Source organism: Schistocerca serialis, unplaced genomic scaffold (genome assembly GCF_023864345.2).
Source record: "Schistocerca serialis cubense isolate TAMUIC-IGC-003099 unplaced genomic scaffold, iqSchSeri2.2 HiC_scaffold_1362, whole genome shotgun sequence".
NCBI lineage: Eukaryota > Metazoa > Arthropoda > Insecta > Orthoptera > Acrididae > Schistocerca > Schistocerca serialis.
Genome location: NW_026047583.1, coordinates 31,589,892 through 31,605,111, shown reverse-complemented (window position 1 = coordinate 31,605,111; position 15,220 = coordinate 31,589,892). Strand labels below are relative to the sequence as shown.

General features: G+C 45.5%; 1 protein-coding gene across 1 annotated transcript in view; it reads left to right on the top strand.

The window, feature by feature from the left end:
- LOC126440371 (skin secretory protein xP2-like) overlaps positions 1-7,250 on the top strand; it is a 54,557-nt gene extending 47,307 nt beyond the window's left edge. Inside the window, exon 3 of the mRNA XM_050090659.1 lies at positions 6,858-7,250. Within this exon, the coding sequence (XP_049946616.1) occupies positions 6,858-7,250 (393 nt within the window). The remainder of the gene's footprint in view (positions 1-6,857) is intronic.
- Positions 7,251-15,220: the final 7,970 nt, after the last annotated feature.

Genomic DNA, 15,220 nt, shown 5'->3' with positions numbered 1-15,220 from the left:
CTTGGTCCAGACGTCAGCGTCCAACATCACTGCCTTTTCTGGTTTCGGAGCCTGAGGTGGAATGATCTCTCATCCCTCCAAGAACAGTCAGACACCTCACAGGTGGTGGACACACCCGATATTACCGTGCACTAATAGCTGACCGAATACTTCTGATTGGACTGCGCACAGCTATAGTGTAACACGAAGACGAACGAACGACTGTAGCAGAAAACGGAAACGAGACTCGTAGAAGAAGACAGTTTATCTGATCGCCTCTGTCATGAGTATGACGAAGTAAGAGTGGCTGGCATGGTGTCGTGGGTATCCTGAAAAATAAGTAACACATCATATAATATATGGAATACCGTTTCGCTATGCGAAAAACTGTATTGATCAAAGTGACGATTTACGTCCGTGTCTTATGCATCCACGAGAAACAGTAAGAATCTCAGCCAGTGGTCAAGGCTCATAAGGAATGATGTCCGACTTATTAGTTTCTCCATGTGCTGATCCTGCAACAGATTGTTGAGTTAATGAAGAACAATATCAAAAACAACCTTGTAATCCTTTGAACAATGGAGATAGGATTATTTACGGACATATATCAAGGATTTGAAATTTAGCCCTCCTGAAAAAAAACGCAAAGAAAAGACAATCTATGAGCAATGCACACTATTTGTTGGACAACTGCCATTCCGTAACCGATAAATTCGTTTAAAGTTAATTCTAAAATTCGTAGTTGCATTTAGAAGTTTTTAAACACGTTCTGTAAGCAGTCCACGATGCGTCCAAACTACACTAACGATCTCTGCAGTTCTCTGTCGTTCCACATTTGCGCACTACAGGACATAATTCTACACTTCACTTGGATATCCCATCGACTGCAAACGTTTCACTCTTTGTTTAAACCACAAAAGTCGTATTCAGTCACCGAGCGAGGTGGCGCAGTGGTTAGCACACTGGACTCGCATTCGGGAGGACGACGGTCCCGTCTCTGGCCATCCTGATTTAGGTTTTCCGCGATTTCCCTAAAATCGCTTCAGGCAAATGCCGGGATGGTTCCTTTGAAAGGGCACGGCCGATTTCCTTCCCCATCCTTCCCTCACCCGAGCTTGCGCTCGGTCTCTAATGACCTCGTTGTCGACGGGACGTTAAGCACTAATCTCCTCCTCCTCCTCCTCGTCGTATTCAGTCTTTTCTTTGCAAAAGACGCAATTTAGAGTTTTCGAATGTGTGGAGACATAATCCTCATAAACACAGAGTGAACCGTGTCGTTTGCCACGGTTCCTGTTTTCCTCTTGGTTTACTCCTGTTTGGAGTTTCCGCGCTTTCCTAGAGGGCGTTCCGGAGCGCCCCCGAGTGCCCTGCTAGCGCTCCCGCTCGGAGGAGGCGCTGTGTGCCGTGACGAGGGCCGACGAGGCAGCAGACACGAGTGTTTGGCCCTGGACGACCGTTCTGCAGCAGGGCGCTCGGTCCCTCTGTCCTAAGTCTGGACGGGCCCAAAACCAGGGGCGTGAGGACACAAGAGGCCGTGGGCTACGTTTGGTTTCCGTTCATGGGCTGGGGAAGCTATGAAGTCCGTCTGTGGCTGGCAGTGACGTCCAGAGGGTGGTGTCGTCACTGAAAGTAAGATTTTTCATCTAGTTAGTGCAACGGTCGTCGTCTGGCGGGCCAATCTCCCGGTGTTGTAGGAGCCATTAATAACTGTCTGGCAACGTTTCTCTGCTTTGAGTTGCTGATCGGAAATTGTCTTGCGTGTGTGTTACTGCCCCCTTGCATCATCGTCCATTTGAACGGCATGCTGACTTACGGCTCGCATCGTAAAGAAACAAAAAAAAAGAATTTTTTTTTTTTTGCTGTGGAACTTCTGCAAGCCGTTGTTTTCCCATGGACGGCGTAGGTCACTGTTTGGATAAGCACGCTGTAAAATGTTAAATAACCGTGTACTGTCTGGTGGAGAGATCGAGTGGACTGTAGCCAATTAATTTTACATCTACATCTACATCCATACTCCGCAAGCCACCTGACGGTGTGTGGCGGAGGGTACCTTCAGTACCTCTATCGGTTCTCCCTTCTATTCCAGTCTCGTATTGTTCGTGGAAAGGAGGATTGTCGGTATGCCTCTGTGTGGGCTCTAATCTCTCTGATTTTATCCTCATGGTCTCTTCGCGAGATATACGTAGGAGGGAGCAATATACTGCTTGACTCTTCGGTGAAGGTATGTTCTCGAAACTTTAAGAAAAGCCCGTATCGAGCTACTGAGCGTCTCTCCTGCAGAGTCTTCCACTGGAGTTTATCTATCATCTCCGTAACGCTTTCGCGATTACTAAATGATCCTGTAACGAAGCGCGCTGCTCTCCGTTGGATCTTCTCTATGACTTCTATCAACCCTATCTGGTACGGATCCCACACTGCTGAGCAGTATTCAAGCAGTGGGCGAACAAGCGTACTGTATCCTACTTCCTTTGTTTTCGGATTGCATTTCCTTAGGATTCTTCCAATGAATCTCAGTCTGGCATCTGCTTTACCGACGATCAACATTATATGATCATTCCATTTTAAATCACTCCTAATGCGTACTCCCAGATAATTTATGGTATTAACTGCTTCCAGTTGCTGACCTGCTATTTTGTAGCTAAATGATAAAGGATCTATCTTTCTGTGTATTCGCAGCACATTACACTTGTCTACATTGAGATTCAATTGCCATTCCCTGCATTATGCGTCAATTCGCTGCAGATCCTCCTGTATTTCAATACAATTTTCCACTGTTACAACCTCTCGATACACCACAGCATCATCTGCAAAAAGCCTCAGTGAACTGCCGATGTCATCCACCAGGTCATTTATGTATATAGTGAATAGCAACGGTCCTATGACACTCCCCTGCGGCACACCTGAAATCACTCTTACTTCGGAAGACTTTTCTTCATTGAGAATGACATGCTGCGTTATGTTATCTAAGAACTCTTCAGTCCAATCACACAATTGGTCTGATAGTCCATATGTTCTCACTTTGTTCGTTAAACGACTGTGGGGAACTGTATCGAACGCCTTGCGGAAGTCAAGGAACACGGCATCTACCTGTGAGCCCGTGTCTATGGCCCTCTGAGTCTCGTGGACGAATAGCGCGAGCTGGGTTTCACATGACCGTTTTTTTCGAAACCCATGCTGATTCCTACAGAGTAGATTTCTAGTCTCCAGAAAAGTCATTATACTCGAACATAATACGTGTTCCAAAATTCTACAACTGATCGACGTTAGAGATATAGGTCTATAGTTCTGCACATCTGTTCGATGTCCCTTCTTGAAAACGGGGATGACCTGTGCCCTTTTCCAATCCTTTGGAACGCTACGCTCTTCTAGAGACCTACGCTACACCGCTGCAAGAAAGGGGGGCAAGTTCCTTCGCGTACTCTGTGTAAAATCGAACTGGTATCCCATCAGGTCCAGCGGGCTTTCCTCTTTTGAGCGATTTTGTTTCTCTGTCCCCCTGCCATCTATTTCGATATCTACCATTTTGTCATCTGTGCCATAATCTAGAGAAGGAACTACAGTGCAGTCTTCAGCTGTGAAACAGCTTTGGAAAAAGACATTTAGTATTTCGGCCTTTAGTCTGTCATCCTCTGTGACCAAAATGGTACTGAAACAGAGTGTCTGGACATTTTGTTTTGATCCACCTACCGCTTTGACATAAGACCAAAATTTCTTACGATTTTCTGCCAAGTCAGTACATAGAACTTTACATTAGAATTCATTGAACGCCTGTCGCTTCGCGTAATTTTTGTTTGTCTGCAAGGCTTTGGCTATGTTTATGTTTGCTGTGAAGTTCCCATTGCTTCCGCAGCAGTTTTCTAACTCGGTTGTTGTACCACGGTGGCTCTTTTCCATCTCTTACGATCTTGCTTGGCACATACTCATCTAACGCATAATGTACGACGGTTTTGAACTTTGTCCACTGATCCTCAACACTATCTGTACTTGAGACAAAACTTTTGTGTTGAGCCAACAGGTACTCTGAAATCTGCTTTTTGTCACTTTTTCTAAACAGAAAAATCTTCCTACCCTTTTTAATATTCCTATTTACGGCTGAAATCATCGATGCCGTAACCACTTTATGATCGCTGATTCCCTGTTCTGCGTTAACTTTTTCAAATAGTTCGGGTCTGTTTGTCACCAGAAGGTCTAATATGTTATCGCCACGAGTCGGTTCTCTGTTTAACTGCTCAAGGTAGTTTTCAGTTTTTTATGGATGTCTGAAACGCAAGATTATGTTAATGTTCGCTAATATCTGTTGTGTTTTACTACGTAGGCAGTCGTTGTTGTGCATATATTCTCGTGTTAAAGAGTTTAGTCCCCGTGGCATTTAAGTGCTGTATTTAACTATATGTAAGGTAGTGCTAGAGTTTCTATTTGGTGATCCGCCTAGCTATGACTGACGTCGGTTGCTCGGTCTGTCTGAAATGTTGGGCCTATTGGGAGAGACCGTTGTTGACCTGCTCTCCTCAGCTCCGAAGTCCCGTATTGATACTACGGCGGTACTTCTGCTGGAATCTTATTTGCAGAAGTTATCAATTCTGGTGAGCACGAATAAAGCTACCTTTGCCTCTGTAATTTTGGTCCGCTGGCCAGCAAGCATTGGTTAATGATGAAAAATCGCGAACTGGTCTTCGTTCAACCTAGTGGCTCGTTTAGACGAGTTCCCTTTCCAGTTCGGGTAAATGTTTCCTCCTCCTGGTGGAGCCATCCTCTTTCCCGAGCCACGCTGGGGTAAGAGTTGCCCAAGTGTCTATTGTCGCTCAATGTTCCGGGAGAATGATATAAGAGGTTAATTATGTACTCCACCGTTATGCCCAAGAAAGGCGAATTAGAGTAGTTCTGGATAACTTAAGTATTGTACACTATTAAGATAGTTCTAGTTTTGGAGAAATTGCTGTTTGGTAAGATTTAGCCTTCTGTGTCGGTAATCCGGCGTATTCCACGATCCAACATTGTTACAGAAGTGAAAGATTTGGTTTTGATACATTTGCTGGGACGTGACTTATTTATTTGCTATTGATGTTAATTCCTTTAAATGAATCTTCTTTAATCTGTGGTTATAATTCTTAATGAATGCTCGTCCTTAATGGTGTAACATTTAATGTACGTCTGATTGTCCCTGATGTTACCTACAGACTTCATTCAGAGACTGAAAACGTGATCCTTGCTCAAGTTTATGGGACTTAATTAACCGTTGATATTTATCGTTTATAGTCTTAAAATATGTTTGTTAAAATGGAATAATCTTAGATTCGTATTGTTTATTAAGTAATTCTTAAATTATATAGCAAAATTACGAGTGCAAATATTCAATGATTGTTACGGTCGCTTGTTCTGTAGTTTGCACCGAAGGGTGTGACAATAAATGCAAAATCTAAAGTGAAGCGTTTGGGAGGAATTAATCCTTTCCCTTATCATTATCTTTAAAGAAAACTGATTGATTGTCCAATGGTGCAAATGACTCTGAGCACTATGGGAGTTCACTTCTGAGGTCATCAGTCCCCTAGAACTTAGAACTACTTAAACCTAACTAACCTAAGGATGTCACACACGTCCATGCCCGAGGCAGGATTCGAACCTGCGTCCGTAGCGGTCGCGCGGTTCCAGACTGCAGCGCTTAGAACCGCTCTGCCGGTGATTGTTTGTCGCTCGTTATTGAAATTGGTTGGGAGAATAGTTTATTGATTGACGCCGTAGAAAGAGTATATCACACAGTGTACTTATTTTTTTGTCCGTATCTGAGGTGAGCGACAGGCGAGAACTGAAATGCACAGGCAGCAACAATAACTGTGCGTTTGTTAACTAAGAACAGGACTCAATACTGTTACTGGGGACGAGTGTCCGCAGTACTCGATTACAAACTGAAATGTCAATCTCTGAGGGTACCTAGAAGATGCTCACAATGACGAATTCCACGGAAACAGCAGTGGCGATAAGCAGGAAGATGGCAGTGGTGGTCCTGTGGGGCTGTGGACGTGCGGCTCCAGCGAGGCGCTACTGCGTCTGTGTGGCGGGCAGCAGACGCGGCAGGCGTTCCGCCCGCAGGCTGCGAGGACACGCGAACTGCTGCGCGCGACGGCAGCGCGCTTTACTACGACACGCGTGTCGCACGTCAGTGCGGCTCGTGCCCCAGCTTGGCAGTATACGCACAACATTTGCGAACACATTCACAGTCCTACGAGTTTTCCTTAATCACCACTGTAGTTGCTTACTGCAACATCACCGGACGTTTCCAACAACAGCAACGAGGATGCCAAGTGCTACAATATCGTCCTCGGGTTACAGAATTACTCGGAGCAGGAGACGGGCCGTACTAAGTGTAGCGGCCGTGTTGAAGGAGCGCGCCTGGCATATACCGTAACCCTTCCTCATTAGGGGCAGGATGGAGCTACAGTTTGGTAGAAGGCACAAGTCAGCCATCAGAACAAGTCTCCACGACTTGAATGGAACAACAGTACATTCAGCCAATTTACAAATATTTGTTTGAGAAAATACCACTAAGAAACTGGTGGTAACTGCAACACAATATTCCATTCCACAAGTACCGAACATAACCGACACACTAAACGCACATTAAAAAAAAAAAGAATTATAGTAACCCACGAAAACGCTGAAATTTCTGAAGAAAAATCGTGTAACAGCCGTACAGGGTGTATGAACTAACGGCCAATTAGAATCCTTTAACTGGGCTATCTGAAGGCAAGGAAACGACGGAAATAGAAGGATGCAGTGTCGCGCAGGGGAAAATCAAACTGACCACTGGAGGTGGCGATGCGGTGGGGCTGGTTTTGTGACGGAACTTCCACGAGGGCACAGCCTGAGGCGCGGAAGAACAGCGAGTAGCACCACCAGCGCTACTGGAAGGCTGCAAGGTGCCGCTGTGGGCGCGCTGGCTGCCCACGGAAAGAAAAGGGCCGGGCAGAGCGGTAGGCGCACCAGAGGTGTGCGGAGGCGCAGCAAAGGAAGGGAAGGAACGGGCCACCTGGCACGAGGCGATCGCAGACCTCACCTGCTGGAGTGACAGAACAGAGAGGAAAGACCGGTGGTCGCCGCAGGCAGCACCCTCACCACCGAACGGAGGTGAGGGATGCCCAGAGTGCGAGTACACGGCGAGCCGTGGAGCCAAGTGCCAAGCCAAGAGAGGGCGACTCGCCGGGGGCGGCCGCGGAGGAGGCGGTGCCGAGAGCGCAGGCCTTCACAGGCCGGCGTCCGGTGGCGTCCCGCGCTAGTACGGGGCTGAGGCCGAGTAGCGCAACTGGAAAAATTCCAAGGCGGAACTCTGGACTCCTACTGCTCAGATGGCTCAAATGGCTCTGAGCACTATGGGACTTAACATCTGAGGTCATCACTCCCAACTTAGAACTACTTAAACCTAACTAAAATAGGGACATCACACACATCCATGCCCGAGGCAGGATTCGAACCTGCAGAACGCGGTTCCGGACTGAAGCGCCTAGAACCGCTCGGCCACCGCGGCCGGCACTCCTACTGCCGCAAGGCACAACATCGTTGTAAACAAACTGAATTTGGCCCAGCCTGCACCACGTAAAACGCTGGGGTTCCCAATACGGACACCGTTGGCGAGGACGCTCACTAGGACTTGTGTGGAACACTGTCTTTAAACCGGTAACTGGCTCGAGTTACGGCACAGACGAGCATCTAATCGTTCCACCAATAAGTCACAGGCTACGTCACGTCTGTCATGTGTGGTTATAAAATTTAACATCTTTTCTTTATTTTTCTTTAACTCTGCCATTGTCTCTATATTTTACTCCTGAGAAACGTTTCCTGCACAGTCGCCTTTTCCATCTGTTGTTGTTTTTGTTGTCGTCGTCGTGGTTTTCAGTCCAGAGACTGGTTTCATTCAGTTCTCTCTGCTATTCTGCCCTGTGCAAGCTTCTTCCTCTCTCAGTACCTACTGGAACCTACATCCTTCTGAATCTGCTTAGTGTATTATCCCTTCATCTCCATCTACAATTGTTACCCTCCACGCTTCCCTCCAATACTAAATTGGTGATCCCTTGAGGCCTCAGAACGTGTCCCGCCAACTGATCCCTTCTTCTACTCAAGTTGTGCCACAAATTCCCCTTCTCCCCAATTCTGTTCAATACCTCCTCATTAGTTATGTGATCTACCCATCTAATCTTCAGCATTCTTCTGTAGCACCACGTTTTCGAAAGCTTACATTCTCTTCTTGTCCAAACTATTTATAATCCATGTTTCACTTCCATACACGGCTACACTCCATACAAATACTATCAGAAACGACTTCCTGACACTTAAATCTATACTCGATGTTAACAAATTTCTCTTCTTCAGAAACTATTTCCTTGCCGTTGCCAGTCTACATTTTTTATCCTCTCTACTTCGACCATCCTCAGTTATTTTGCTCCCTAAATAGCAAAACTCCTTTACTATTTTAAGTGTCTCATTTCCTAATCTAATCCCCTCAGCATCACCCGATTGAATTTGACTACATTCCATTATCCTCGTTTTGCTTTTGTTGATGTTCATCTTATATCCTCCTTTCAAGACACTGTCCATTCCGTTCAACTGCTCTTCCAAGTCCTTTGCTGTCTCTAAGAGAATTACAATGTCATTGGCGAACCTCAAAGTTTTTACTTCTTCTCCATGAATTTTAATACCTACTCCGAATTTTTCTTTTGTTTCTTTTACTGCTTGCTTAATACAAAGATTGCATAACACTAGGGATAGGCTCCAACGCTATCTCGCTCCCTTCCGAACCACTGCTTCCCTTTCATGCCCCTCGACCCTTATAACTGCCGTCTGGTTTCTGTACAAATTGTAAATAGCTTTCGCTCCTTGTATTTGATCCCTGCCACCTTCAGAATTTGAAAGAGGGTATTCGAGTCAGCATTGTCAAAACCTTTCTACAAGTCTACAAATGCTAGAAAAGTAGGTTTGTCTTTCCTTAATCTATCCTCTAAGATAAGTCGTAGGGTGAGTATTGCCTCACGTGTTCCAACATTTTTACAAAATACAAGATTATCTTCCCCAAAGTCGCCTTTTTCTACCAGTTTTTCCAGTCATCTGTAAGAAATTCTTGTTAGTATTTTCCAGCCGTGTCTTTTCTAGCTATAGCTTCTAATTTCTTTTCGACTGTTACAACGATAGTTTCGGGTTTGTTTGTCATCTTGCTAGCACATGTAAGCTGTTCGTAACTTCAATAGCAACAAGAAATGTCATGTAGGTTAATTCTAATTGTCAATGATCCGTTACGTTGCAACGGCAGAGTCCCCACATTCTGCTGAAGATGATATGAGAAATAGCGGACAAATATTTCAGAGGCGCCTGAAGGTGAGATTATGGCTTTCCTTCTGGTGGTGAAACATGTGAGACACGCATAGTTGTGCATTCCAGTCTAAAATATTCGCCCTAATACTAATAGAATACGTTAGGCTTTGTTTTTCATTTTTTCATATCGCCGTATTACGCGCAGATAATCGACAAACTGCATAATCAAGAGCTAGCTGTAATTTTGAACACGATAGAGGTACCACACTGTGCCACTAATACGGAACGCCGTCCTGGATCCCAACGGCCTCATATCACTAGCGGTCGAGATGACAGGCATCTTATCTGCATGGCTCTAACGGATCGTGCAGCCACGTCTCGATCCCTGAGTCAACAAATGGGGACGTTTGCAAGACAACCATCTGCACTAACAGTTCGACGACATTTGCAGCAGCATGGACTATCAGCTCGGAGACCATGGCTGTGGTTACCCTTGACGCTGCATCACAGACAGGAGCGCCTGGGATGGTGTACTCAACGACGAACCTGGGTGCACGAATGGCAAAACGCCATTCTTCGGATGAATCCAGGTTCTGTTTACAGCATCATGATGATCGCATCCGTGTTGGCTACATCGCGGTGAACGAACATTGGAAGCGTGTATTCGTCATCGCCATACTGGCGTATCAGCCGGAGTGATGGTATGTGGTGCCATTGGTTACACTACTCGGTCACCTCTTGCTCGCATTGACGGCACTTTGAACAGTGGACGTTACATTTCAGATGTGTTACGACCCGTGGCTCTACCCTTCGTTCGATCCCTGCGAAACCCTACATTTCAGCAGGATAATGCACGACCGCATGTTGTGGATCCTGTACGGGCCTTTCTGGATACAGAAAATGTTCGACTGCTGCCCTGGCCAGCACATTCTCCTGATCTCTCACCAATTGAAAACGTCTGGTCTATGGTGACCGAGCAACTGGTTCGTCACAATACGCCAGTGAATACTCTTGATGAACTGTGGTATCGTGTTGAAGCTGCATGGGGAGCTGTACCTGTACACGCCATCCAAGCTCTGTTTGACTCAATGCCCAGGCGTATAGAGGCCGCTATTACGGCCAGAAGTGGTTGTTCTGGGTAGTGATTTCTTAGGATCTAAGCACCCAAATTGCGTTAAAATGTAATCACATGTCAGTTCTAGTATATTTGTCCAATGAATACCCGTTTATCATCTACATTTCTTCTTGGCGTAGCAAATTTAATGGCCAGTAGTGTATTAGTCGTGTGGAGCAATTTGGCAGGTTACTTCTTACCTTTGGTAACAGTCGGCAGGTGCATATCTACTACTCTTATTAGGAGATCTTTTATTAATATCTGGCCTCGTTTTACAAGAGTTACATTTACAGAGTCCAGGCAACCCTCCAGGATAAAGTATCAGGGTTGTTCAATAAATAGTGCCCCAAATTTTTTTAAAAAACCATTAATACACGTAGACAAACGTCCTTGATTGTGCTTCACATTTGAGGTTTGTTCTGTGCGGCGGTGAAGTTTTGAACCGTTCTGGCGGACGGCAGAGGCGACGTATAGCGTCAAAGTGACGTCTACATACGACTCACGTTACAAGCAGCGTGCTGTTATTGAATTCTTGTACGCAGAGAAAGAAACCGTGGTGAATATCCATACACGTTTGTGTGCAGTGTATGGCGTTACTGCAGTGGATAGGGGTAGAGTTGGTTGATGGATAGAGAAAGTTACAGCCTCAGGAAATGCAGAAACAGAGCTCCATGATCAGCCACGCTCTGGACGTCCTATCACAGCCACTGCTCCAGACATGGTGAATGATCCGGATGCCATTATTCGGGCCGACAATTGGCTCTTCAGTTGTCGTCTACACTGTTCGAAACTCTCGGATATCCAACGAAGCGCTCACGATGGGTTCCACGAATGCTCACAGCGGACCACAAGATTCAAAGAAAGTCCATTTGATCTGAATCCTTGGAGCGTTTTGAGCCCGACGGAGAGGCCTTTCTGTCACGGATCGTTCCGGGAGACGAAAGCAGAGTGAACCACTTTGCGCCGAAAACATGCAGTCCATGGAATGGCATCATCCTCATTCACCACAAAAGAAGAAATTCAAGACTCCTCCCTCTGCCGCAAAAGTCATGGTGACAGTCTTCTGGGATTGTGATGGCGTCATTCTCGTGGATGTGACGCCATTGGGTCAATCATCAATTCAGAGGCATACGTGAAGACTCTGAATAAACTCAAGAACCATTTCCGACGTGTTCGGACAAGAATCCAGCATAAATCTTGCTCCGACATGATAAAGCAAGCCAACAAACAAGTCTGAGAACCCGGGAACACATCGCCAAATTAGGTTGGACATCATTTCCTCATCCACCTTACAGTTCAGATCTGGCACCCTCGGACTTCCAGTTCTTTGGCCCCCTTAAAGAATCTCTACGAGGAACACACTCTGAAGACGACGAGAGTGTCAGTCATGCAGTGAAAACATGGGTACGCCTACAGGACAAGAGCTTTTACCGGCAGGGAATACAGGCTCTTCCACAACGCTGGCGTACGGCCATAGAACGTGATGGAGACTAAGTAGTAAAATAGGACATGGTCAAGACATGTTGATGTATATTGCCAATCTTAACGATAAATGTGTTCCGAGAAAGAAAATGTGGGCATTACTTATTGAACGACCCTCGTAGTGACGAAAGCTGTCATTTAAGCCCCCCCGGACAAAAAATTACTCACTGCAGTGCGCACAATGTACACAAACGAATCGTCGAGCCTTGGCAGAAGGCACAGGGGTCGAGTCGCGCGCGCGCTGCCTCTACGTCAGCGCAAGGCAGAGGCGACCAGTGAGACATTCGTGTTTCAAGAGGATATTGTACGCGAACGTGGATAGAGTGGCAAAAAGGGGAAATCGTGTTTGGCTGTGCCAGTAGCAATACGGTGTGTGAAGTGGCTGGACATGTTGGCGTTTCGCAGCAGGCTGGTCACCATCGATAGGTTCACGAATTTGAAAAAGTGACGTATTTAAACAGATTCGAAGTGTCTGTCAAGAGAAGAAACTCCAGCTTCGATGGTATCTGTCACGCGAAGGTTTGAACAAAGAGGGAAATGTAATTCAAACAACACCCACGAGAACTTATCAAAAATATCCCCACGATTCGAAACGGAAAATACTCCCGAACGGTTAGTGAAATAAATGGAGCAGTTATCTAACCAAAACGAGTACGTATTCTCACTAATCGAAACGTAAACAAGTACTAAAACGTGTTCCGAAGAACACGATGCTTACCACACTCGCGTCCGGACCAAGAGCGACTATCTTGAGGCGCCGGACAGTGACCGCTGTAGTGGGGACCGGCTTTCTGGGTTAGGCGGCTGGGTGGAGAGGCAGTGGCTTATGGAGAAGGGGGAAGTGGGAAACGGTCTGATTCGCACCAGCCAACGGCGTGAATGGGAGTGGGTCTCATTGCCAGTGATTCAGAGACAATCTAATGGGAACATTATGACCGGAAAGTAAACGCTCTGGTAGACCTCGCTAGGGAAGACTAGCAAGGCTGCCACGACGCCATCAGACGCCACAAGATGGTCACAGTTTCCCTCAGTGATGGATTCAGACACATGCACACACACATTCATACCTGCAGAAATTACTGTGTGCCATGGAGTGGATGAGAAAAGAATGCTAGTGATTGCATAAAATAGATATCATCAACCCATCCTTTTTTTCCCAACGGCCTACAATACACAGAACCCCATCTGTGAACCACAGCCAACTGGAGTGGCCGGGCGGTTCTAGGCACTACAGTGTGGAACTGCGCGACCGCTACGGTCGCAGGTTCGAATTCTGCCTCAGGCATGGATGTGTGTAATATCCTTAGGTTAGTTAGGTTTATGTAGTTCTAAGTTCTATGGGACTGATGACCTCAGAAGTTAAGTCCCATAGTTCTCAGAGTCATTTGAACCATTTGTGCACCACAAACACAAGTCTGCCAGGTACATGTCTACCAACATAACGAAAGAAGAACAACTGGGCCGTATTTTCTTCACTGACAAGGCATGAGTAGGCGGACAAGATCGCCATGAGCGCAATTTGTTAATGCGGGTTGCCTACATCAGAGGCAAATATGCACTCAGGGAGGAACCTATTGTTCTCTTTTGAATGACAGGTTATAACCTATCAATCCTTTTGATTGATAGGTCCTTAACCTACTGTTCCACTCACCCTCTCCCTCTCCTTAACCCACCCAACCCCTCAGGAAACTTCTAACTCTCCCCACCCCCCTCGGTGATACAGGTACGTATTCGAATAGCCCTCTCTCACTCTTATCAATTTGATTGACTTCTTAATTAAAATGATCAATTATTTAACCCCTCCCCCTCTGGTAAAACACACAGCCCTCTCCTCCCCTTCCCCTTCTGGACATTGGCAGGAAAAAGACTGTGTTGATAGGGCATTTGGAGGGAAATCGATAGCAGTGTATGGAATATTGCTTAAAAAATTTAGGCAATGTGTGAAATACTGTTTATTTAACCAATTTACGTGATAGACAGTGATATGTGCAATATTTAAACAATTTCAATGCTTTTTCATTCCGAATGCAGAAGGAATATCTCATGAAACACACATCACACGTAATTATACTGATAAAAATCTTTCAATAGGAAGCACGCATCGTCCACCGTCCCCTGCCCACTGGACCATACCCAATACCAAGTCACACCACCGCACACGCAACTCGGTCGGGGCCCTCAGAAGCACAACCGCGCCACCCGCCTATTGCAGAGTGTCCTCTCAAGCTCGTGACTGACAGACCAGTTGGCACGCTAGTCCGTGAACAAAAGCATCTGAGAAATTCCTATGTCTCTTCCCGCAGCGTCCCATTGCCAGACCTTCATGCACCATTGGTCACAATCAAACTGAACCAGAAACAAAGCAGTGTTTACTTCGTAAACCTCTGCAGAATACTGACACACATGAGAACTCCTTCCATGGCAAGTTCCTGTCTAAGAATCCATTCCGCCATGGGCTCTAAACTGCCATCTGTAATGGAGAGAATGGATCTCACAACAAGAAATTCAATTACATAGCACGGAATATTCTGTTTATTTATAAAATTCAGTTTGCAGGGGCTCGAACCCACTTTTGTTTGGAGGGAAAAGCTTACATCCAGCGACTGCATATCCTAATTATATAATTATGCTGTGGAAGAAAAAAGGTGTCATCTTATTGTAAAATTTTCCTGAGTGTGCTCATCTTGATATGCAGGGATCGACTGAACTAGTGCACAGTGCCACCACCAGAGGATGTCCCACCGCCCTATCTCTCGCCCCTGCCCCTGCCAGAAAAAATTAGTAGAGAAAAGACCTGCCCTATGCTGGTGAAGAAGGATCACATGACACAAAATTCAAATCAAAGTCAGTAATATATAAATACGTAAACACGCCCGCTAAACCCACTGGGCAGAACAGGTAATGAGGATTGTGGATAAGGGCAACTAACATTGGGGTCAGTTTCACCTTCTAATTGTAATTTACTGTAATTTAATAACACATTTACAGCCAGAGGGGCAAATAGCCAAACCTTTACCCAATGCAACTCATTCACGGCTGAACAAACCAGAAATCATAAGAAAATGAACAAGATAAAAATCATATTAAAATAGCAATAAAATAATTAAAAAGCATCTATGATAGCTAGGTGGAAAGCCTCAAAGCAAAGTAGATAGAACAAACATATGCAAAGTGGAATACAAATGGCTGAAGGCCACAATTAAGTTTCAAATTTTAGAATATATTACCATAGACTTTTAAAGGCATAAGGCCACAATGTTTAAAGACAAGAAATCTTAAAAATCAACAAGATAAAAAATGCATTTAAAAAAGCAAATAAAATAAATTAAAAAAGCATATATCATTTCT